Genomic DNA, 26,453 nt, shown 5'->3' with positions numbered 1-26,453 from the left:
TCCCCTCCACTCCTCCCAGAACCTCCTGCTTTCTAGCTCCCTTGTTACCTCCTCTCATGCTTGCCTTCAAGACTTCTCCAGAGCCTCTCCCATCCTCTGGAACCTCCTGCCCCAGTCTGTCTGATCAGCCCCTACCCTGTCCACCTTTAGGAGATCCCTGAAAACTCATTTATTCAGGGAAGCCTATCTCACACCCACCTAACTGTCCCCGAGCCACCCCCATCAAATAATTCTTTGCAGCTATTACCTTTTGTACCACCACCCCCTCCCTTTAGAATGTAAGCTCTACGAGCAGGGTCCTCCTGTACCTTTTGTATTGTACTGTAATTGTGTTGTCCCCCTATACATTGTAAAGCGCTGCGTAAACTGTTGGTGCTATATAAATCGTGAATAATAATAAAATATAAACTATTGTTTGTATTGCTATAACAATGCTAATGTTATAATATATAAGTGTATGCTGTTACCATAGATGTTAGATCTGCTTGAATTTGTGCAATTTATATTTGCCTGGAGTTCAGATTTAAAATGTACATCAATGCACCAGAAGCCCAGACTCACTGAAGGTAGTTGAAGACATCCATGTCTGTTGGTAATCCACAGAACAATACAAAAATTTCCATGCACTCTCTCCAGCTAGTCAGCACAAAAAAGCTATTTCAAACGTGTCCTCATAATAGGCTAAAAAACAGAGGTTTTGTTGCAAACACATGTTAAGCTACACTGTTGCTTTAAGACACCTCCAGGGGTGTGTTTTTTGACACAGGTGGTAATACCAATGTATGTCAACATCCCCAACTTGGCACGAAAAACGTGCTGTGAGGCTGAGTTCAAATTAGTGTGCTGTGCGACATTGCATGTGATTTGCACCGCACTGCTGTGCAAATCACATGCGATGTCTGAGCGATGCAAATTTAGCCATACTAATTGTATGACTGAATTTGCATCCCCTTCGGACCAAAGCCGAGCAGCACCCTTTTTTGGCCCACACCAGAATCGGATCACGAGGGTGTTCACACCCAGGGCCGCTGATAGAAATCATTGGGCCCCCTACAGCCCACCTGACGGGGCCCCCTTTAGCCCCGCCCCTGGTTCCTCCTTCAGCCCCACCCCTGGTCCCTCCTTCAGCCCCAGCCCTGGCTGCTTCCCAGTGAGTTAGGACACACAGGGGTCTCAATATAAGGAGTTAAATCTCCCCCATCCACATGACATGACAGGGGGTCGCCCATTATGAGTACACTGTTCGCAGGACACACAGGGGGCCCCCCATTATATGAAGTATAGTACACCTCTTCATACATGTTCTATCACTGTACACCTATTCACACATGTGCTGTCACTGTACACCTCTTCACACATGTTCTATCACTGTACACCTCTTCACACATGTTCTATCACTGTACACCTCTTCACACATGTGCTGTCACTGTACACCTCTTCACACATGTTCTATCACTGTACACCTCTTCACACATGTTCTATCACTGTACACCTCTTCACACATGTTCTATCACTGTACACCTCTTCACACATGTTCTATCACTGTACACCTCTTCACACATGTTCTATCACTGTACACCTCTGCACACATCTTCTGTCACTGTACACCTCTTCACATATGTTCTATCACTGTACACCTCTTCACATATGTTCTATCACTGTACACCTCTTCACATATGTTCTATCACTGTACACCTCTTCATACATGTTCTATCATTGTACACCTCTGCACACATGTTCTGTCACTGTACACATGTTCCATTGCTTTCCCCTCATGTACATATGTGTCATCACTACACATGTGTTCCCTCAGTGCACCCCTCTGCCCACATGTTCCATCACAGTACACCATTGATGGTAAACAGGGTTGAGTGTACAGCTATAACAACAAGTGAGGCCACTGGCTTATACCACTCTTGCTTCAGCAGACATTTAAATCTCCAGGCTGCACATTGTATTTCCTGCACAGACTGGAGGTCAGGAGGAGGCGGTGCAGCTCTGAATGACAGAGCAGCAGACCAATTGGTTTGACATCCTGCTGGGAGGCAAAAATCTGTAGATAGCCGTGTAGGAGAGGCTTCCATGGTGCTGTTCTCCTCACTGACACAAGGGACATGAGCAGAGATGTGAGTGGAATGTGAGCAAGTCACACATGCAGGCTACCTGCCGTCGTTGCTGTTAAACTGAAGTCAACCCCTGCCTTGAGTTTACTCACTGTCTGGAAAGTGTTCTCCTCCTCCTCTCCAGCCTCTGAGTGGCGCCTGCCGCTCCTCACCTCTCCGGTGGTCAGACTCATCTCGTGCTGGCTGGAGAAATATATATTTTTTTTTTTCTATCATTCTCTGCTCAGATTGCCCGGGCCCCCCCTGCTGGCTGGGCCCGGTACAACAGGGCCAATTGTACTGGCTTATCAGCGGCCCTGTTCACACCCATGCGATCCGATTCATGTCCAAATTGACAGTTCCCACTGTGATATGTGAACCGATCTGGGGGTATCATTTACTTTGTATTAACACGCCCAGCAGTTCGCATATGGCAGTGTGAACTGCCTACGAGTCGGGTGTGATGCAGGAACCCACAGTGGATTCGCAGGGCTTCCTGTATCTCCCCAATGTGAACCAAGCCTACAAGCTTCAAGAATGCTGCTTGCAACTGGATAAAAGCTTTGTAAAATTCTTCCTATACATATCTCTCTTCTAGCATTTAAAAGCCGACATTTGTGCGAGAACAGAAATTTTGGGTAAGCTTCACTAACAAAGAAACTTTCAACCCATTAAAAATGAAGTACAAATGTAAACACACCTGAATTTGTTCTCTGTGAGAATTTGAAGGTCCAGCTAAAGGAAATAGAAAACAAGGATGCACAAATTACTATATTATATATGTATATCAAAGTTGAGATAAAATATATTAAAAAATACTACAAATATATAAAAAAACAAAAAAACAGAACTGTTGCTAGCCTCAGCATTTGTTAAAAAAAAAGGCTTATATTGAATAGTATACTGTGGACGTGATTAAGCGCTAGTAAGAGTAAAAATGTAAAGTGGCAAGTTCACCTTTTAATGAAAAATGAAAGGTGAACTAACTCCAAATATCCTGGCTACCCCTCTGGACCCCTGCACATAGCGCGTTTCCCCGAAAATAAGCCCTACTGGCAATATAAGCCCTATGCCGAAAATAAGCCCTAGATTAAAAAGGTTGTTAAATCCTAAAATGCAATTACAGTGTTCTATAGTCTTAACTGTGTACCATATGTTCCTGTGATCTATGTTTAAATTAATTCCTTCTGTGCGACGCCGCTCGGCACTCAGTAGTAGGCACTCAAGCAGTGCTTGGAGCAGGGAAGGAAGCTCCGGTTGACCATGTAAGCACCGAGTGTCGCTCAGCTGATCCCTGCTGCTCTCCTCTTCACCTCTACTGCCAGCGAGGCATCTCGGGCCCCCCCTCCCTCTGCAATGCTCAGAGCAAGGAAGGAAGCTTCGGGGGGCCATGTAAGCACCAAACGGTGCTCAGATGATCCCTGCTGCTCTCCTCTTCTGCCAGCAGGGGATCTCGGGCCTGCCTCCCTCTGCAATGCTCGGAGCGTGCTGGACTGCACCAGAAGATTAAGGTCAGTGCAGGAAGAGAGGATCGGCGGGTCACAGCATTGTTACAGGGTGCTCATCACAGATAGAGTGCAGAGAAATGCACGGTTTACAGTTTACAGTTTATGGTTTTAGAGCATTTTGGGATTTTTTTTACACCCACCTTTGCTCAGTTCCACTGGTCTGACAGGCAGGGAGGGAGATGGGAAGAGAAGACCGCACATGTCAAGCCCTACCCCAAAAATAAGCCCTACTGGGTCTTTTGTTGCCAAAATGAATATAAGACCCGGGCTTATTTATGGGGAAACACGGTAGCAGCTGTGATTCCTTGTAGCAGTCTGTGCACCAAAATACAAAGCTCCAGAGTGAGTATCTATCATAATGCTCACAATGTCAAGCGCTCACTGGTTAGTATGATCAATGAGAAGCACTTCTCTTATGGGACCCCTTACCAGAAGATGATGCACTTCTCATTGTCCAGCACAGCCACGTGGCTGCAGTGATCAGTATGCCTCCCTTTTATTTAATTTTTTTCTCAATAAACAGCTGAAATATAACCATGAAAAAATGTTACATTGTTAAGATGCTGAAAGCCCAAATGAACCCTCTTAATTTATTACTGTAATGCAGTCAGGTTGCATTGTGCGCTATACAAGTATTTCATTCATTCATATCCCTTTCATGACAGCCTATTTTTGCTTAAAATCCATATTTTTTGCTAGAAAATTACTTGGAACTCCCAAACATTATATATATTTTTTTAGCAGAGACTCTAGAGAATAAAACAGCGATTGTTGCAATATTTTATGTCACACGGTATTTGCGCAGCGGTGTTTTAAACGCAACTTTTTGGGAAAAGGGACATTTTCATGAATTAAAAAAAAAACGAAACAGTAAAATTAGCCCAATTTTTTTGCATAATGTGAAAGATAATGTTACGTCGAGTAAATAGATACCAAACATGTTACACTTTATATTTGCACACACTCGTGGATTGACGACAAAGTACGGTACCTAAAAATCTCAATAGGTGACGCTTTTTACGGTTACCAGGTTAGCGTTACAGAGGAGGTCTAGTGCTAGAATTATTGCTCTCGCTCTGATGATCACGGCGATACCTCACATGTGTGATTTGAACACAGTTTACATATGCGGGCGCGACTTCCATATGGGTTTTCTTTGCTTCGCGAGCTCGCGGGGACAGCGGGCGCTTTAAAATTTTTTTTTTTTTTTATTTATTTTAAAATGAATAAATTATTTTTAAAAAAATAATAATAATTTGATCACTTTTATTGCTGTCACAAGGAATGTAAACATCCCTTGTGACAGTAATAATAGGTGGTGACAGGTACTCTTTATGGAGGGATTGGGGGGTCTAAAAGACCCCCGATCCCTCCTTTACACTTCAATGTATTCAGATCGCCAAAAATGGTGATTCTGAATACTGTATATTTTTTTAAAACCAGCACCATTGGCAGCCGAGTAAACGGGAAGTGACGTCATGACGTCGCTTCCGTGTTTACTATTAGGATACTGGAACAAAGCCGATTACGGCTTTGTTCCAGTTCCTCCCCAGCAGCCGGAGGCATCGGATCTTGAATCTGTGGATTGAGTAGGAGCACCGGTAACAGTGGTGGGAGGCGGCAGGAGGGGGGGGACGTCCCCTCCCACTCCTCCGGCATAACAGCCGAGCGGCTTTTAGCCGCTACGGTTGTTATGGCTGGATAGCCAATCGCCCGCTGGAAAAAACGGTACCGGGACGATGCCTGCAGGTGCGGGCATCATCCCGGTATAACCCCCGGAAGCCGAGTACGCAGATCTGCGTACGCTCGGCGGGAAGGGGATATACATATGAGATCTATATATAGGCTATATATGTGTATCAGGTAAAAAGCAGCAGCACTAGGAGAGTCAGATTGCTACTATCAAACATAAGCAGCAGTGCTACTCTCTAACAGCAGCACTTAACTGTGTAAAACATGTAAAAACAAGAGGTGTATATATTTGCAAATGCACTGCATTTTATTTCATAATGTGCTATATGACATTTTGTCTAATAGAAGCTTTCAAAAAGCATTGGTGCATTTTGCATAGCCAACAGGAAACTGGCTACAAATAGGATTTTTTATAACAGCTTACCTGTAAAATCCTTTTCTTTGAAGTACATCACGGGACACAGAGCCATAGTAGTTACTATGTGGGTTATAGGCCACCTTTAGACAGGAAGTCCACTCCCTATATAACCCCTCCCACTACTGAGAGTACCTCAGTTTTTGTAGCAAAGCAATACATGTGTATACCAGAAAGAAGGTATGGACCTCTGTGTCCCGTGATGTACTTCAAAGAAAAGGATTTTACAGGTAAGCTGTTATAAAAATTCTCTTAATCGTACCTCATGGGACACAGAGCCACAGTAGTTACTATGTGGGATGTCCCAGAGCAATGCCAACTGAAGGGAGGGAAACACAACAAAATTAGGGCAACACGAGATCAGAGGGCTTATACTGCTGCTTGCAGCACACTGCATCCAAAGGCGATATCCTCATGACCTTTTACATTCACCTGATAGAATCTGGTAAATGTATGGACAGAAGACCAAGTTGCGGCCTTGTAGATTTGAGCCATGGAGGCTTGGTGATGCACTGCCAAGGAAGCACTAACCGCCCTGGTAGAGTGCGCTTTAATTTGAAATGGAATTTTCCTCTTTAAACCATAAGCTTGAACAACTTGTCGAATCCATTTAGAAATAGTAGATTTCAAAGCTGCCTGTCCTCTTTTAGGACCTTCAGTTAACACAAACAAAACATCAGTTTTCCGAATCTGAGCAGTCGCTTTCAAATAGACTTTGACAGCTCTCACGACATCAAGAGAATGTAGTGATTTTTCTTCCGCAGAACAGGGTTCTGGGAAAAATGAAGGCAGGACAATATCCTGGTTTAGATGAAAACCTGACACTACCTTTGGTAGAAAATTAGGATGAGGACGCAATACAACCTTATCCTTGTGAATAAACATGGCTCTTTACAAGAAAGAGCAGCCAACTCTGATACCCTTCTTGTAGAAGATATGGCTACCAGAAAAATTAGTTTCCTTGTCAGGTGGACCGAGGGAATCTGTCATATCGGCTCAAAAGGCTGTTTTTGTAATGCCGACAGAACTAAATTCAAGTCCAAGTCAAGGGTTCAAGGTGCTTTAACCGGAGGACTAAGCCACGTTACCCCCTCAATAAAGCTACGAACCAAAGAAAGAGAAGCAAGTGGTCATTGAAATAATACAGACAAGGCCAAAACCTGCCCTTTGATAGTACTCAAGGCCAGCTTCATTTCTAACCCCATCTGTAAAAAGTCAAGGATCCTACCTATGACATAATTCCTGGGGTGCCAACCCCTGGAATTACACCAGGAGACATATGCCTTCCACTCTCTATAATATAGGACTCTGGAAGCCGGCTTTCTTGCCACTGAACCTTATAGCCCACGCTTCTTCAAAATGTGGGTCTCAATAGCCAAACTGTTAAATTTAGCATTTGTAAGGTAAGATGGAATACTGGACCTTGCGAGAGAAGGTCTGGACGTGGCGGTAGGGTCCATGGGTCTCCTGCCGTCATCTTTACGATCTCTGCATACCAAGATCTCCTGAGCCACGTTGGGGCCACAAGAATCACTGACTTACTTTCCTGCTTGATCCTGCGAAGAAGTCGCGGAAGCAGCAGAACAGGAGGCAATGCATAAATCAGTGAAGACTGATTCCACAGGAATACCAAGGCATCTGTTCCGCATGCCAGCGGATCCCTTGCGCTTGACACAAATTTGTCGATCTTTTTGTTGAACCTGGACGCAAACAGATCCACGTCTGGAATTCCCCATTTTTGACATATTGTCAGAAAGATGTCGGGGGTAAAGAGCCCATTCCCCCGGGAACAACTGCTGGTGACTCAAGTAGTGCGCCTGCCAATTCTCTAGGTATTCAAGGTAGTTGACTGTGGGGACCATACTTTGGTCTAAGTGGGCTACCGACTGGTCTATCAAGAGCAGATTGTCTACATACCTTGAGCCCTTAACCGGGCTGGAGGAGGAGTCAGGATCTTTGTAAACACTCGTATTAGCAGTAGCTAAACCAAAAGACAGAAAATCTTCATTTTCAGTTTGTAGCTCCATCTCGAAGCGTAGATATTTCTGATGAGCGGGAAAAATAGGTACATGGAGATAAGCATCCTTGATGTCGATTGACCCTAGAAGAAGTTCTTCACCTTGTAGAATGGAGACTACTGATCAGATTGACTCCATGCGAAAAGAGCGGATATTCAGAAACCGATTTATATCTTTGAGATCTAGCTTGGGTCTGACATCCCCATTTGGTTTTGGTACCGTGAAAAGGTTTGAATAAAATCCCAATTCCTGCTCTTCCATGAGGACCACCAATATCACCTTTGAGACAAAAGATGGTCCAAAGCTTGAAAGAGAGACTTCTTTTTCTCCGGATCCCTGGGAACGTTTGATGTGAGAAAACGAGGAGACAGGGACACTCTGAACTCTAGTTTGTACCCTAGATATTGAGGAGGTAACCCATTTGTCCCAACACTCTCCCTGCCAGATCCTTGAGAACTGGAAAATCTTACCCCCACTCAACGAGCAGGGGTGTCCCTTCATAAGGAGGCTTTAGTATTTTGTTTTGTAGGCTTCCTTCCCCAGGACCTCTTTTGTCCTTGGGGTTGACTCTGAGGTTTACCTCTTGAACATGATGGTGGAGCCCGTCGAAACTGCCTGGAGGCTGATGCCCCTGGCACTGGAGAAGAAGCTTGTTTAAATGAAAAACACTTTTTCCTTTTCCTAACTGGCAAAAGGGAACTCTTCCCATTAGAAATTCTTTGGATTATTTATTCAGATCACCCACAAACAGCCATTCACCACGAAAAGGAAAGCTAGCCAGGATTTTTTTGCATGGCGCTTCGGCAGACCAATTTTTTAACCATAATATTCTATGGACATGCACCAGCCCAAGCGTAAGGCATGAGGCCTGGAAGAATAGAATCTCTCATCGTGTCTATTGCAAAACAATGCCTCTGGTAGCTCAGCCAACTCCTGGGCCTGCTGATCAGGAATAATCTTGAGCACCTGTTTAAACTGGCCTCTCAATGATTGACATACACCAATTGCTGCCAGGGCAGGCTGAGTTACTGACCCTGCCAGAGAAAAAAAATAGGATTTTTTGTACTCACCGTAAAATCCTTTTCTCTGTAATTCACAGACCGACACAGCTCCTCTCTTAGCCATTGGTTTGTTATGCTCTATTACTAGGAGATACTAGGCATTAGTTGTAATACAACACTCAGAACTCTTAGTTCCGCTCATGGGGCGGTCCCTTAGGCAACAACCCTCCAGCCTACCATGCAGTCATCAGTATGTCAACAAGCAGTATAACGTAAAGAGAAAAAAGGAGGGGCGGGTGCCGTTTCGGTTAGTGAATTACAGAGAAAAAGATTTTACGGTGAATACAAAAAAATCCTATTTTCTCTTATATTCACTGGCCGACACAGCTCCTCTGTTAGCCATTGGGACAACCCCAAGCAGTGCCAAACGAGGGGTGGAAAAACAGCATAGAAACTTCATCCACCATGGCAAGTAGGAACTAGTGAAACTTTACCCACAAAAAAACAACAGTGGGTGGAGAAATCCACCACAAAACCAGGGTACCCTCAACAGGAGTGACTACCCACAACCGCACAAAAAAACTGCGGAATGTAATGCAACAGCGCATTAACTTAACCGTACTGCGTTTTTATTGAAAAACCAGGGAAAAAATTAAATATATTGCATATTCAATTGCAACTATACGGCCGCCTGCAAAACTTTGCGGCCAAAACAGGCATCAGCCGATGCACTGACGTCTACCTTGTAGAACTTGGTAAACGCGTGGACAAACGACCAGGTCACAGCTTTACACACCTGCGCAACAGGCGCTTGGTGTCGGAAGGCCCAAGACGTTCCGATTGCCCTTGTGGAGTGGGCCGTGACTGGAAAGGGAGGCACCTGCCCCTTCAAGGCGTAGGCTTGCACTACAATCTGTCTGATCCACCTGGAAATGGTGGCCGACGAGACCACCATGCCTTTCTTTGGACCAGCCACCAAAACAAACAATGAGTCTGACTTCCGAAAGGGAGCAGTGGCAGACAAATACACCTTAAGAGCCCGAACCATGTCCAGAGCATGAAGGGCCACCTCCTTAGGGTGTTTCAGCTTAGGACATAGAGATGGTAACACAATGTCCTCATTGATATGAAAAGCCGAGACCACTTTCAGCAGAAAAGATGGTTGCTGACGCAACACCACCTTATCCTTGTGGATAACCAGATAAGACGACTTGCAGGACAAAGCAGCCAGTTCCAAAACCCTCCTGTGGCCACTAGAAAGACCACTCTCTGGGAAAGAGTCAACAGTGGAATCTCCCTAATATTTTCAAACGGTGGCTTTTGAAGCGCTGATAACACCAGGTTCAAATCCCACGAGGGTAACGGTGGACACACCGGAGGAACTACATGTCGCACCCCCTGAAGAAAGGTACTCACTAATGAGTGAGACGCCAGAGGTCGCTGAAAAAAGACAGACAAGGCTGAAATTTGCCCCTTAATGGTGCCTAATGCCAATTTCTGGTCTAGCCCCTGCTGAAGAAACAGCAGGATCCTGGGTATGGAAAAGGAGCGTGGGTGCCATCCTTTCTCCTCACACATGGAGATGTAGGCCTTTCAGGTACGATGATATATCTTCCGAGAAGAAGATTTCCGTGCCCTCAACATAGTTGGGATCACCGAGTCCGACAGACCCCGGTTCCTCAACAGCTGGCTCTCAATAGCCATGCCGTTAAAGCCAGCGATGGTAAAGCAGGATGGAGAATCGGACCTTGAGACAGAAGGTCCTCTCGTAACAGCAGTCGCCATGAGGCGTCCGCCACCAGGCGCACTAGGTCTGTGTGCCAAGGATATGGAGGCCAATCTGGGGCAATCAGTATTACTGGGATCCCCTCGACCTCCCCTCTGTGAAGCAGACGTGGTAACAGTTTCAGTGGAGGGAAGGCGAAGATCAGCTGGTACTGATCCCACGGAGCCACCAGCGCGTCTGACACGTTTGCCCACGGATCTCTTGTCCTGGACACGAATCTCAGCACCTTCTGATTGAGACAGGAGGCTAGAAGATCCATGTCTGGTATGCCCCACCTCAGGCACAGTAGCCTGAATACCTCCGGATGCAACGCCCATTCTCCTGGGTCCAGCATCTGGTGACTCAGTCTGCCTGCCAGTTCTCCACTCCCGGGATGTAACTGGCCGTCAGGGCCGGTACGTATCACTCTGCCAACCCGTAGTATGTGAGCAACCTCCCGTGCAGCGGCTGAGCTTCTTGTTCCCCCTTGGTGATTAACGTATGCCACAGCCGTGGCGTTGTCTAACTGGATCCTGATCAGACGCCACTGCAGTCTCATCGACCATGTGGAGAGGCACAGCCTGATTGCTCTTAGTTTGAGCAGCTTGATCGGCAACTTGGATTCTTCCGCCGACCAGAGGCCCTGAGCCGACTGAACCCCTATCACTCCACCCCAGGCGGATAGGCTGGCGTTCGTTGTGATCACTGTCCACTTCAGAGGTAGGAACGACTTCCCGGACTGAATCACCGGGGGCCTCAGCCACCAGATCAGTGAGTCTCCGACTGACTGGCTCACCTGGATCTGTCGATCCAGGGACAACTGAGATTTGTCCCATTTTGTCAAAATCTCCTTCTGCAGGACTCTGGTGTGGAACTGGGCATACGGTACTGCCTCAAAAGAGGCTACCATGAGACCCAGGACTCGCATGCAGAAGCGGAGCGATGACCACTTGCGGTTCATCAGCAGTTTTATCGCGGATCTGAGAGTCTGCAGTTTGTCTGAAGGGAGAAACACTCTAGCTTCCCTGGAGTCCAGCAGCAAGCCCAAGTACTCCAGACGCTGGGTCGATACAATCACCGGCTTCTTTAGGTTCAACAGCCACCCAAATTCTTGCAGGGTCTGCATGGTGATCGCCACATCCTCCTCTAATTCTGAGACAGAAGATACTCTCAGGAGGAGATCGTCTAGATATCCCACGATCACGATCCCATGTTGCCGCAGCAACGCCAAAACCGGAGCCAATACCTTGGTAAAGATACTGATATCAGACCAAAAGTGAGAGTCACAAACTGGTAGTGGGCTTCCCCAACTGCAAATCGCAGAAACTTTTGATACCGAAGGCATATGGGTATGTGCAGGTACGCATCCTGGATGTTTAAGCTCACCAGGGAGTCCCCTTGGAGTGCAGTGACTACTGAGCGAACCAATTCCATTCTGAACCTCTGCACTTTCACAAAGGGATTGAGAGATTTTAGGTCCAATATTGGACATACCCCTTCCTTCTTGGGAACTACAAACAGAATTGAGTAGAATCCCTGGAAACACTCCGATTCCGGAACCGGTACAACCACCCCGCGACTCAGCAGGTCCCTCTCGGCGAGCCAGGGATACGGGTATGCTGGAGGGGAAGAATCTGTTTGGCGGCCAAGAGAGAAACTCTATCCTTGTAGCCGGAGGAAATCAGATCGCAGACCCATTAGTCGGATGGTCGAGAGGACCACTGGGCTGCAAACTCCCGAAGGCGACCCCCCACCAGAGACATGGGTGGGGGCAAACCTTCATGCGGTAGCACTTTTGTTCGCAGACTTGCGGTTCCAGGGACGTTTTTGTCCTTCCATGGTCGCTCTGTCGGGCTGGGGACGTTTAGCCGAAGCTCCGGGTGGACGAAAAAGCCATTTGTGAGTGGAAAAAGAGGGCCCTTGCCTACGGCGTGGCTCCTTAGCCTTCCTAGCCTGTGGGAGTAGGGTACTCTTACCACCAGTGGCATTTTTAATAATGTCATCCGAAGAGGCTCCAAAGAGCCAGTCGCCAAGGAAGGGAAGATCCATCAGGGCTTTCTTGGATGCCTGGTCAGCAGAACAGCATTTTAACCAAATCAGGCAACTCAGCACCACTGCTGACACTGAAACCCTGGATAACAGAGGAAGAGTATCCAGGGCCGTATCACAAGTGTACTTAAGGCCTTGCACTAGTTGGTCTGCTAGTTCCACGCAGACAGGAGAAGCCTGTTACTCTCCCAATTCACGGTGCAACAGTTTTGCCCACTCAGTGTCTGCGACACAAGTGCAGAGGCCAGTACTGGTCACACGGCGGACCCCACAACCGTAAACAAGGAACGGGCCACTGTTTCGGCCTTCCTGTCCATGGGATCCTTAAATGCAGGAGTCCCCTCTACCAGGATCGTGGTTACTTTATTTAACTGGATACTGAGGGGTCCACGACCAGAGGAGCCGATCACTTCTTGAGAAGGCTTTCCTCAAATGGGTAACGCACCGCCATAGACAGCGTCATCTGACAAGACAGAGCAGGGGTGACCAGCCTCAGCAGGACCCGAGTCTGCATCAGAGCTCTCTCCAGAGGATGGGGGGGCATTTTTTTGCACCCTTTTTCCCACGTGCTGCCTCCATCTGGGCAACGAACAAATTGAGGACCGCCGTCAGGGTGTCCATAGGCACTGCGCAGTCCGCAGGCGATCCGGTTGCAATTGTCTGGATTTCGGGGGAAGAAACACCAGTTTCTGAAGAAAGTAGCTCCATTAGGTACAGGGAGAAATCAATGGCGATGAGCACAGTGCTGTGCAGGACATCAGCATGGCCTCACAGACACCTTTCAGGGGCATGAAGAACAGGACCCAGGACACAGCTAGCCAGCGCACCCCCCCCCCCAGGTGAGAGCCCAACCAGAGAGCCCCTGCATAGACACACACACACACACACACACACACACACACACACACACACACCGCTCAGCAGCCACATGCAGCATCCCCCACGGGGGGGGGAGGGAATATAGGGACAGGGAGAGAAGAGAGGGAGGTGAGGGACCCCCGAATCGACCTCCCAGGGAATGCCCAGCTGCTCAGCTCAGCTCAGCCCCGCCGAGGCAGGGAGAGCTGTACTTACCAGTCCTGAAGAGCTGGGAGACATTCCATCACAGACCCAATCACTGATCAGTACAGGGTGGCTGCTCGCCCGGCATACTGCGACGCAGACATCGGTAGCCAGGTCATATGTGTGTCCTGGAGCATAAAAATTCACCGACCACTTCTGGAGCTGAAGTTTCATAGCTGCGGCCTGCACACGCTCGATGGCCGGACTGGCAAGACTACCAGGATAAGAGTATCCAGCCTGTCACCCAGCCGGCTGTTGATGGTAGATCACATGATCAATCATCTTGCGCAAAAAGTCTCGCTTCTGCAGAAAAAAGCACGGCTCGATGGGCCCACAGGGTTCCTAGGTCCTTCTTCACTAGGCAAAATAAAACGGATGACTGCATGGCAGACTGGAGGGTTGTTGCCCAAGGGACCGCCCCTGTGCGAAACTAAGAGTTCTAAATGTTGTATTACAACTAATGCCTAGTATCTCCTAGTAATAGGGCATAACAACCCAATGGCTAAGAGAGGAGCTGTGTTGGTTGGTGAATATAAGAGAAAGGTCTTTTTGAACAGGAGTTCCAACTTCTTATTTGTTGGATCCTTAAGCATTTGAGCATTGTCAACTGGAGAATTCAAACTTTTATTCACAGAGGATATAGCAGTGTCAAGTGCTGAGATTTCCCATCTTTTATTACATTTTTCCTTCATAGGATAAAGTGTTGAAAACTTTTTAGGAGGGAAAAACTGCTTATCTGGGTGATCTCACTCAGAATACATAAGCATTTCCAGCAATGAATGGATAGGAAAAGCATGAACAGCTTGGGGAGGCTTTAGCGAACCCAAACAAGAAGTAGGCTTATCGACCGACTTGGTTAAAGGTAACATGAATGTGGAGCGGAGCAACTCAGTAAGAGATTGCACCAACAATCTTTCAGATTGTGAACCTGATCCTTCCACAACTGAACCTCGAGAAGAGGAGTCATCAGCCTGTTACTGGTCCCCTGAGAGAAATTCATCATCTCCTGCCCCTGCTTCCTTAGTTTGAGGGTCCTGGGTAAAAGAAGGGGACCTATCACGCTTAGTCCCATTCTGGGATGCTATTAAAGCTGTTATCCTCTGCTCTAACCCCAATATGGTTGAGGAAAAAACCTCTTCAGTAACAGACGGGGGCTGCAGTGTTGGCCCAGATGGCTCACCCTGACCAGCGACCTCAGAACTCTCAGGATCGCATTCCACGGCTTGAGCAGTAGTTCAGCCTTGTTGCTGCTATTAATGCTCAGCCTGATGCTATAATTAAATGTGTCATGGGAATGCCTGTGTCACCAACCTCTTACATGCCCCTCTATGCGCTTGTGTCCCTCCGACATCTGCAGCCAGCAAGAAGGAGCTTTTCTAAACATACTCCCGTGCTGGGCGTTGCTGCACGCTAACGCCGCACTAAGCCCCGCCCCCTTTCACATATCGCACCCCCTCTCTTTTTAAAAGTGTTTTCCTGCATGGGCCTCCCATCCGACGGTATCGGCATTTGTGTGGGGAGGGGATGGCGAGGAGGAGACCTTAGACAAGCCGCCGTGCAGGGGCAGTTAGAAAAACGGAGCAGCATCACCGATCGTTTTTTGGCATCCCCTTTCTAAGATGGGGGGAAACTTGTTCCAGGTGGGGGGTGATCTGGTGGAAAAAAAAATCCCCCCCAATCTTACCGGAGGTCTGAGTTGCTCACCGGAGGGAAACCTGCTGTTTCTGCTGCACAGCGTGATCTCAGAGGAAAGCATGACAAGGTACGTGCTCTATAGAGCCCCTAGTGGTGGCTCTTAGGCATGACAACATTTACTTTTAAAGGAGATATTTCATAAGAAATTTAAAAAAAAATTCCTTAGAAACTTACCTTTCCTGCTGCAGGGCTTTCCGTGGTAAAAACTGACAGAACCAATCTTCACCCCTTACGGTGGGCTCCGTTATCAAACCTTCAGGAAAAGGGGGACCCTCGGAGAACCCACACTCCTGGACCTGTAAAGCACCCCACCAGTAATACTTTATGGCTGAAAAAAACCGAAGCACTGGATCCTGGGGTCCAGCTCTCTAAAAAGAGAAGCGTTGCAGGCAAAACCTTGTTTCTTCAGACACGAGGCCCATGTACCATTCAATTCAGCCTAGAAAAGACACTTTGAATGGATCTGATTGCATAGCTTGTCCCAGCAAAGGAATCTTACAGGGGAGCTCAGCACAGCACATCTTTACTCGTGACCAACACCTTAGACACTGGCGAAAAAACGGAGGTAATCCCAGTAGTGTGAGGGGTTATATATCCTGTCTTAGGGTGTGCCAGTGTCCATCACCTAAAGGTGGCCTATAACACACATAGTAACTACTATAGTTCTGTGTCCCGTGATGTACAATTAAGAAAAAAATTCTGTCCTCAAGAGTATTTTTTGTTACTCTGGAAAGCTCATGAAAATAATGACTAGCATAAATTTGATGGAGTTCTAAAAACATCTTAAATCTTCTGTCCCTTTAACTGCTTTAGGATGGAGAAGTGTACCTGTCTCAAGGCTTCCCATAGGTCTAGGAGCTGCAGGATTAATGGAAGAATGAATGGAGGGAGTTCCTTCTCTAGGACTTTCCAAAGGTAGAGGGTTCCTATGAGGAGAGATGAACATGTAGTAGTTAGTTTACATGTTATAGATTGAAAGCTTTGTGAAAACAAATACAGCAATACACACCAAGATACTTCTACTGCAGCTGGTACAGCCTCATTAACTATGCTGCCAAGACCGGGCTGCTGAGTACTCACTAATGCAGCTGGAGCTCTGAAAATATAAACGTTCCAACAAATTTTACATAATCACTCATCATAACAGACAACTCTCTATTTCGTCCAGGTATTTCTAAGGGAAGATTACCACTTCTGCTATGTGGCAATGCAAGTAACGTGTATTGGTTTTTTGTGGTGCCATTTTAAATAGCACCCCCAATGTACTAAGACAATGCACCTGCATTGGGGACTCTGGGGTGTGTTGCAGCTCAGAACTAATAGGCTGTCTTAAAGCCTAAAGTTAGTGCCTAAAATGTAAAGCTTAAAATTAGCACAAGGGTGGTACTTACAGTCAAGTCAATGTGAAGTGTCTCTTGTGCGGCTAGCTGCGGTTTTAGAAGAAATCCTCTGTTCGCCACACCCATACCCCAACAGCCATAATCTTCTGGGACTGCAGTAAGCCAAGGACCTGTCACACACACTTATCAAGAGAGACAACTATGCTCGCCTTTTCCACCCCCCCCCTCCTCCATTCATAGAGTCCATACTATAGCCATAGCTCCTAGCTGTCCCTGACTTGGAACAAAGTCCCTCTTTCCAACTCATTTGTCCCTCATTTTGGTCTGATCTATATAGTCGTATATAAACTGTACTTTTTGTCTTTCAAAAAAAAAAGTGTTTTCCGGTGCTAAACCTTTCATCCAAATTTCTACATTGCTGAATTTGCAAATTGTAAAAGCCAGTACAAAAAGGAATAGTAGTGGTAAAAAACAAAACAAAAACAAAAAAAAACACCCACACGCACTTGTGGGTCTAAATTTTTATTTTTTTTGTAAAGTTCTCCTTTAACCACTTAAAGCTCCAGAAGGTTTTACCCTCTTCCTGACCAGGCTATGTTTTGCGATACGGCCCTAACTGAAAATTGCAGCTCTGTACCCTAATAAAATGGATGTCTTTTTTTCCCCCCACAAATGGAGCTTTCTTTTGGTGGTATTTGATCACCTCTGCATTTTTTATTTTTTGTGCTATAAAACAAAAAGATTGACAATTTTGAAAAAAAAGAAAAATTATATTTTTTACTTTCAGCTATAAAACAAATCCAATAAAAAAAATGGAAAAATCGAATTTCTTCATAACTTTAGGCTAATATGTATTCTGCTACAGATTTGTGGTAAAAAAAATCCCAATAAAACGTATATTGATTGGTTTGTGCAAATGTTATGGCGTCTACAAACTTTTTATTTTATAAATATTTTTTACCAGTAAAGGCGGCAATCAACGATTTTTAGCGGGACTGCGACATTGCGGCAGACAAATCTGACATTAAGTGACACTTTCTGGGGACCAGCGACACCAATACAGTGATCAGTGTACAGTCACTGTATAAATGACACTGTCAGGAACCATGAATCAGATGGAGAGAGAAAGTTAAAAAAATAAATAAAAAAAAAACCTTTTCACGCCTTTTAACCACTTGCTTACTGGGCACTTAAACACCCTTCCTGCCCAGACCAATTTTCAGCTTTCGGTGCTCTCACAATTTGAATGACAATTACTCAGTCATGCAACACTGTACCCAAATGAATTTTTTGTCCTTTTTTTCCCACAAATAGAGCTTTCTTTTGGTGGTATTTGATCACCTCTGGGGTTTTTATTTTTTGCGCTATAAATGAAAAAAGACCGAAAATTTTGAAAAGAAACGCATATTTCTTTGTTTCTGTGACAGAATTATGCAAATTATTAATTTTTCTTCATAAATTTTGGCCACAATTTATACTGCTACATATCTTTGGTAAAAATAACCCAAATTAGTGGATATTATTTGGTCTTTGTGAAAGTTAGAGAGTCTACAAGGTGTGGTGCGAATCGCACAAAATTGATCACATCTGATGTACTGGTGGCCTATCTCGCTTCTTGTGACCCGAACAAGCCAGGAAAGTACAAATACCCCCCAAATGACCCCTTTTTGGAAAGTAGACATTCCAAGGTATTTAGTAAGAGGTATAGTGAGCTTTTTGATGTTGTCATTTTTTTCCCACAATTCTTTGCAAAATTAAGATTTTTCATTTTTTTTTCTCCACAAAATTGTCATTGTAATAGGTTATTTCTCTCACATGGCATGTGTATACCACAAATGACACCCCCCAAAAAATTCTGCTACTCCTCTTGAGTATTACAATACCACATGTGTGGGACTTTTTCACAGCCTGGCCACAGAGAGGCCCAACATGCAGGTAGCGCCATCATGTGTTCTAGGAACATAAATTACACATCTAACTTGTTGACTATTTATTACACTTTTAAAGCACCAGGACAATGACACGTGACACTGATGACAGATGGCACTGATACGTGGCACTGATGACAGGTGGCACTGATGACAGATGGCACTAATATGTGGCACTGATGACACTGACACGTGGCACTTATACGTGGCACTGATGACACGTGGCACTAATACGTGGCACTGAAGACACGTGGCACTGAAACGTGGCACTGATGACAGATGGCACTAATACGTGCCACTGATGACAGATGGCACTAATACATGGCACCGATGACGCGTGGCACTGATGACAGATGGCACTGATAAGTGGCATTGATGACACGTGACACTGACAACAGATGGCACGTGACACTGACAGGTGGCACTGATGACAAATGGCACTGATACGTGGCACTGATGACAGATGGCACTATGTGGCACTGATGACACGTGGCACTGATGACACGTGGCACTGGGGGCAGGTAGCACTGGGGGCAGGTAGCACTGGGGGCAGGTAGCACTGGGGGCAGGTAGCACTGGGGTGGATGGCACTGGGGGCAGGTAGCACTGGGGTGGATGGCACTGGGGGCAGGTAGCACTGGGGTGGATGGCACTGGGGTGGATGGCACTGGGGCAGATGGCACTGCTGGGGGCGGATGGCACTTTTTTTTTTTTTTTTTTACTACAGGCAGAACGGCTGCCGCTGCAGCCGTTCATCTCTCCCCTCTCACACTGTCTGTGCGAGGAGGGAGAGCGGCGCTGAGAGATGATCTCATATGTTTACATATGAGATCATCTCCCATTGGACACGCCGATCACGCTGTAAACGGCCGCTGTGATTGGCCGTTTACAGCGATCTGTGTTTGCCTGTCCCCGGGGGACACGGCGAACACAGAACTTCCGCGATGCGCGCCCGCGGCGGCGCGCATTGCGGAAGTAAACATCAGGACGTCCAGGGACGACCACCCAGACGAACGCGCCTGCTCTACGGCCGTCATTCGGCCCTTGGGGGGGCGCGAGGAGGTTAATGCAGTGGTAAAAATGGTACAAATAGTAAACATATTCAAAACATAGCCAGGGTTCAATAATCAAAGCAGATAGTCAGTGCAAGCCAGTAAATCAGGAAGCCAGACATCAGCATAGTCGGTGACAGCAAACGGGATCAGGAACCAGAAGGGACGTCAGCAGGAACACAGCAGAGAATCTATAGATATGTTGACCAAGTAGAAGGCATGAGAGAAATTAACCAGGCAGTTTAAAATAGCCAGAAGGGGCTAGCTGACAAGCAAGAAGTGATCATCAGGTGAGGCACTGTGGAACAATGAGTGCTGGTAATTAACCCGAAGCTGAGCACTGATAAAGGAGGGCTGAGCCCATCCCTGACAGTACCCCCTCCTCAACGACCCCTCTCCCTCAGAGGGCCACCAGGTTTGAGAGAAAACCATCTATGGAAACAGAGGACAGGAGCATGTACCCCCCAGGATTATGACCAAGAGCGCTCCTCCGGACTGTACTCTTTCCAATGAACCAGCTACTGTATGTGCCCAGAGAACCTATGGAGTAAATGATCGATTGCATCCAATATTGCATCTAATACTCCTCATGGTTCTCAACCTGAACCGGGCAAGGACATGTTACCAAGGTGGTGAAGCGTTTGCACACCAAGGGTTTAATAAGGAGACATGAAATACATATGTTAGAAGGAAGGTCTAATGCGTAAACCACTGGATTGATCTTACGGAGAATACGGAAAGACCCAATAAACCATGATGCCAGTTTCAGTGAGGGAAAACAGACAGAATCAGAGGTTGCGAGAGGAAAGCCAGATCCTCTCCCCAGCCTGGTAGGCAAGGCGCAGGTAGGAGTCTGTGGTAACGATGGAGTCTGTACCTATCAATGGGAGGTTGCAAGGACTCTTGGACCTGTACCCAAGTGGAACACAGACCACGGAGATGCTCCTCTAATGCAGCAATTCTTTGAGGAGCAAATGAGTCAGTAAAACCATAATTCGCCAAAAACTGAGACAAATTGGAAAGCAGTATTGATGGCACTATTGTGAGCAAACTCCGCTCAAGGTAAGAGGTCTAACTAGTTATGGTGGTCAGAAATACCAAGTTGCACCGGCGCTCAACCTCCCCCTTGCTGTGCTTGAGGGTCCACTGCAATCCCAGTCTTAGTCCCCCCCCCCCAGAAAAACCAGGGTAAGTGAATGGTTTTACACACACACACACACACACACACACACACACACACACACACACACACACACACACACACACACACACACACACACACACACACACACACTGGTGTGAAAAAGTGTTTGCCCCCTTCCTCATTTCCTGTTCCTTTGCATGTTTGTCACACTTAAGTGTTTCGGAACATCAAACCAATTTAAACAATAGTCAAGGACAACACAAGTAAACACAAAATGCAATTTTTAAATGAAGGTGTTTATTATTAAAGGTGAAAAAAAATCCAAACCATCATGGCCCTGTGTGAAAAAGTGATTGCCCCCCTTGTTAAAACATACTATAACTGTGGTTGTCCACACCTGAGTTCAATTTCTCTAGCCACACCCAGGCCTGATTATTGCCACACCTGTTCACAATCAAGGCATCACTTAAATAGGAGCTGCTTGACACAGTAAGGTCCACCAGAAGATCCTTAAAAGCTACACATCATGCCGAGACCCAAAGAAATTCAGGAACATTTGAGAAAGAAAGTAATTGAGATCTATCAGTCTGGAAAGGGTTATAAAGCCATTTCCAAAGCTTTGGGAATCCAGCGAACCACAGTGAGAGCCATTATCCACAAATAGCGAAGACATGGAACAGTGGTGAACCTTCCCAGGAGTGGCCGGCCGCCCAAAATTACCCCAAGAGCGCAGCGACGACTCATCCAAGAGGTCACAAAAGACCCCACAACAACATCCAAGGAACTGCAGGCCTCACTTGCCTCAGTTAAGGTCAGCGTTCATGCCTCCACCATCAGGAAAAGACTGGGCAAAAATGGCCTGCATGGCAGAGTTCCAAGGAGAAAAACACTGCTGAGCAAAAAGAACATCAAAGCTCGTCTCAATTTCTCCACAACACATCTTGATGATCCCCAAGACTTTTGGGACAACATTCTGTGGACCGATGAGACAAAAGTGGAACTCTTTGGAAGGTGTGTGTCCAAGTATATCTGGCATAGAAGGAACACTGCATTTCATAAAAAGAACATTATACCAACAGTAAAATATGGTGGTGGTAGTGTGATGGTCTGGGGCTGTTTTGCTGCTTCAGGACCTGGAAGACTTGCCGTGATAAAAGGAACTATGAATTCTGCTGTCTACCAAGAGATCCTGAAGGAGAATGTCCGACCATCTGTTCGTGTACTCAAGCTGAAACGAACTTGGGTTCTGCAGCAGGACAATGATCCTAAACACACCAGCAAGTCCACCACCGAATGGCTGAAGAAAAACAAAATGAAGACTTTGGAGTGGCCTAGCCAAAGTCCTGACCTGAATCCTATTGAGATGTTGTGGTATGACCTTAAAAAGGCCGTTCATGCTCGAAAACCCTCTAATGTAACTGAATTAGGACAATTCTGCAAAGATGAGTGGGCCAAAATTCCTCCAGGACGCTGTAAAAGCCTCATTGCACGTTATCGCAAACGCTTGGTTGCAGTTGTTGCTGCTAAGGGTGGCCCAACCAGTTATTAGGTTTAGGGGGCAATCACTTTTTCACACAGGGCCATGATGGTTTGGATTTTTTTTCACCTTTAATAATAAACACCTTCATTTACAAATTGCATTTTGTGTTTACTTGTGTTGTCCTTGACTATTGTTTAAATTGGTTTGATGTTCTGAAACACTTAAGTGTGACAAACATGCAAAGGAACAGGAAATGAGGAAGGGGGCAAACACTTTTTCACACCACTGATAGATATATATATATATATATATATATATCTCTTTAGGGGATTGCGCCTCCCACTCACTATTTATACTACCCCCTTCTCAATAGAGTATGCATAATAATACTTATATTCACTAAATAATCACTGTGTCCCCATATTATCCAAAATATATACACAAGACATTAATTTATAATTGCAAAAAATATAGCGTCCTTATTGTGCGATATTTTAATTCGATTGCTCCAACTGTGCCGTCTTAATCACCGATCATCTTCTAATCAAAAGTCCACTTGTGTCAACTAAAATAACTAAAACTGTGCCACCGTCACCAAGCAGAATGGCCACTCACCAGACGTCCCCAATCAGTAAGCCTTCGGTTCATTCAACGGATAACCAATCCACAACGCATTCCTCCCGTTAACAATTCCTCAACGTCCATATATTCATACAAAATTAAATGGAACCAATATAGTGTAAAATCATTTTGACTTTAATGGAAAAAATCAATAAAAAACGTATTGCACTCACATTTCAATGTGTCTATTGGCCGACACCAAGCCTTTCCAGCAATGAGAAAACCGTTCTAAAATCAGTCAAGCCACTGATGTTCCACAGGTGGTGTGAGTTTCCCTCCACTGGGCCGACCTGTTCCTGGCTTCTATTCAACGACCGTATGTCTCCCACAACTCCTACGCGTTTCGCATTTGAGCGTCGTCAGTGTATAATGTCTTGTGTATATATTTTGGATAATATGGGGGCACAGTGATTATTTAGTGAATATAAGTATTATTAAGCATACTCTATTGAGAAGGGGGTAGTATAAATAGTGAGTGGTCAGAAATATAGCAGTGTAGAAACTGCTCCAAGGCTTGGTTGGCTCGTTCTGCGGACTGCAGGTGATATGCATAGGAGAAGGAAAGCTGAATTCTCATTACATCCGCATGGTGACTAGGCCCCCAGAATTGTTGGGAAATGGCCCAAATAAGTTGATTCTTCCCTGGGTGGCCAGTTGCCTTGGGAGAATGGCAAGTCTGGAGCAAATCAATGCAGAGACTCAGGGACAAAGCAGCGGTTACAAGGTTTCTCCGGAGCAGAGTGAATTTGAGCGGCAAGAATTCTGTCACCCAAGGAGGAAGTGAGACTGGTACAAACACTGGCCAGAATATGATTAGGAGATATCACAGGAATAGGAACTGACTCCATCTTGGAAGCAGAGGAAAACTGTTGCGACAATGCATCAGCCCTTCCATGCTTGGTACCTGGTAAGAACGAGACGAATTGAAGCTTGACAGAAAAAGAGCCCATCCCGCCCTTCTGGGAGATAAATGTTTTGCCTCAGACAAGAATGTGAAATTCTTGTGGTCAGTCAAAATGAGAACCAGCACTGTGGTACCTTCAAGGAGATGCCTCCATTCTTTAGGAATCTTTAAGAGCTAAAATGATCACTAACAGCTCTCTGCCCCCAATCTCGTAATTGCATTCTGCAGGAAAATATTTCTTGGAGAAGTAGCCTCAAGGTTGCATAGCGCTCTCAGAGGTAGGACGTTGAGACAGAAGGGCACCAACTCCAGTCTCAGATGTATCAACCTCAAGAATGAAGGGCAATGTGGGATCAGGATATGCCAACACAGGAGATGAAACAAAAGACAGCCTTGAGAGACTCTAATGGAATCTGGAGACAAATTCTGTGAGTTACTATCCTTTACCATCCAGGCAGGGGTTTGACCAGAGAAGAGAAGTTACCAATAAACTTTGGATAATAAATTGGCAAAGCCAAGAAAACGTTGTATCGGACATAGACCTACGGGTCGTGGCCACTGTAGAACTGCAGATCGTTTCTCTGGGTCCATCGAAAAACCAGCAGTAGAAATTATATGACCCAGAAATTTAAGCTGTTCCTGATGGAACTCGCATTTTCCAACTTGCAATACAGGATAATATCTCTCAGCCCATGTAGCACAAGGGAGACATCTGCGTGGTGGCTCTCTTGGGAATTAGAATATATGAGAAGGTCACGATAAACCACCACACATTGCTGCACATATCTTGGAGGACATCGTTGACGAATTCCTGAAAAACTGCAGGGAGCGTTGCAAAGACCAAATAGTATTATAAGTTATTCATAATGTCCTTTCCTAGAATTAAATGCAGTTTTATATTCGTCACCCTCCTTAATTCTCACAAGATTGTATGCCCCTCTCAGATCGGGCTTCATAAAATAATTCCTTCAAAAAATTCTGTAAGCAATGGAATCGGATACGTGTTCTTAATCGTGATGCGATTGAGACCCTTATAAAATCAATACAAGGTCTCAGTTCTCCACTCTTTTTCAAAAGAAGAAGCCAGCACCAGTAGGAGACAAGGATTTGCAGATGAACCCTTGAGAATGTGCGTCGGGAACATAGTCCTCCGGGGCTTTATCCTCCAAGACCGACAAAAGGGTAAACCCGGCCACGAGGAGGCATGGCACCAGGTCAATTGTGCAATCGGTGTGGAGGCAAAATATCGGATTGACCTTTTTCAAAGACATCACCAAACTGGCAGTACTCCTCTGGCAAAAGGTGAGAGTGAAGAGGTGTACAAGACCTTGCTTGGCCACTTTCCGAAAACATGTCTTACTGCATTGTGGTGACCAAGAAATAACCTCAGCCCGAAGACAATCAAAAGAGGGGTTGTGCTCTGTAAAAAAGGATAACCAATAACCACCTGGTAATGGGGTGAGGAAATAACTTGAAATTAGATTGTCTCATGGTAAAGAGTCCCTATGGCCATGGACAACGGAACAGTCTCATGAGTCACATGGGCAAGCTGTAGAGGTCTCCCATCAATAGCCTCAATGGCAAGTGGAGTGGCACGAGGCTGCAGCGGAATGGAGTTCTTAGACACAAAGGAGGCACCATCCAGGAACAGGCCTGCAGCCCCGGAGTCGATTAGAGCCTGTGTCTCAATGGATGACTCAGACCAAGAAAGGATAACAGGAACAAAAGGCTTATCCATCAGGATAACTTGGAACGTAAAAACGCCACCTAAGGTCTGTCCCTTATAGGACCTCAGGTGCAAGTGTTTCCCGGATGAGTAGAACTTTAACAAGTGACCTACCTGGCCACAATGAAGGCACAATCTGTCCCTTTTCTTAAAAGGCCCTCTCCTCCACAGAGAGACATGTGAAGCCCAACTGTATGGGTTCTACTTCACTGGCAGACTCGGTACCAGGAGGCATGGGAGGTGAGGGAAGAAAATGTGGGATTGTAAAGCTTGGAGCCAAACATACAGGAGGCCTCTGCAGGCACTCCTTGAAGTAAGGTCTCTCTCGGAATCAATAAGAATGGCAAACGTGATCGTTTCCAGATCTATAGATATGTCTTGGGCTGCTATCTCACCTTTGGGGTTATCTGAGAGACCATGAGAAAAAGCAGCCACGAGGGCCTCATTGTTCCAAGCAACTTCTGCTGCCAGAGTACGCAATTCAATGGCGTAATCGGCAACAGTTCTCTAACTCTAATGGACATGAGGCTTATGGCAGCAGAAGTGGAGCGAGTGGAAATGTCAAATACCCTTTTTTAAAGAAAGCCACAAACTCTGGGTAATTTAGGACAATGGGTTTTTGCATCTCCCATACAGGGTTTTCTCAAGCCGAGGCTCTATCAGAAAGCAAACAAATGATGAAGCCTACCTTTTTTCTGTCTGTGGGGAATGCCTGGGGCAGCATCTCAACATATATCCCAATCTGGTTGAGAAACCCTCTGCATTGAACTGGATTGTCCCCAAATCACTGGGGAAGTAGAGCGGAACCAGACATACCTCTTACAGAGGTAATATTCGAGGTGGGTGCATGCACAGAGACTGGCACAGCAGCAGGGATGGCCTGCCCCACCTGTTGTACCCGAACAGCCACAGTGGAAGGATCCAGGCGAGTAGTGTAAATCAGGAGCATCT

The 26,453-nt window shown here is 46.0% G+C and overlaps 1 protein-coding gene across 4 annotated transcripts in view; it reads right to left on the bottom strand.

Moving 5' to 3' along the window:
• Positions 1-26,453, bottom strand: part of FBF1 (Fas binding factor 1) — a 141,398-nt gene that overhangs the window by 75,133 nt on the left and 39,812 nt on the right. For all 4 annotated transcript variants that reach the window (XM_077459368.1, XM_077459367.1, XM_077459365.1 and 1 more), the window contains 2 exons: positions 16,136-16,233; positions 2,803-2,837 (listed from right to left, as the gene is read on the bottom strand). In XM_077459368.1, the coding sequence (XP_077315494.1) occupies positions 2,803-2,837; positions 16,136-16,233 (133 nt within the window). The remainder of the gene's footprint in view (positions 1-2,802; positions 2,838-16,135; positions 16,234-26,453) is intronic.

Source organism: Lithobates pipiens, unplaced genomic scaffold (assembly GCF_037356315.1).
Source record: "Lithobates pipiens isolate NorthernLeopardFrog02 unplaced genomic scaffold, aLitPip1_a1.2 Scaffold_28, whole genome shotgun sequence".
NCBI lineage: Eukaryota > Metazoa > Chordata > Amphibia > Anura > Ranidae > Lithobates > Lithobates pipiens.
Note: the sequence above shows the minus strand (reverse complement) of the source record. Positions and strands in the feature narration are given on the sequence as shown.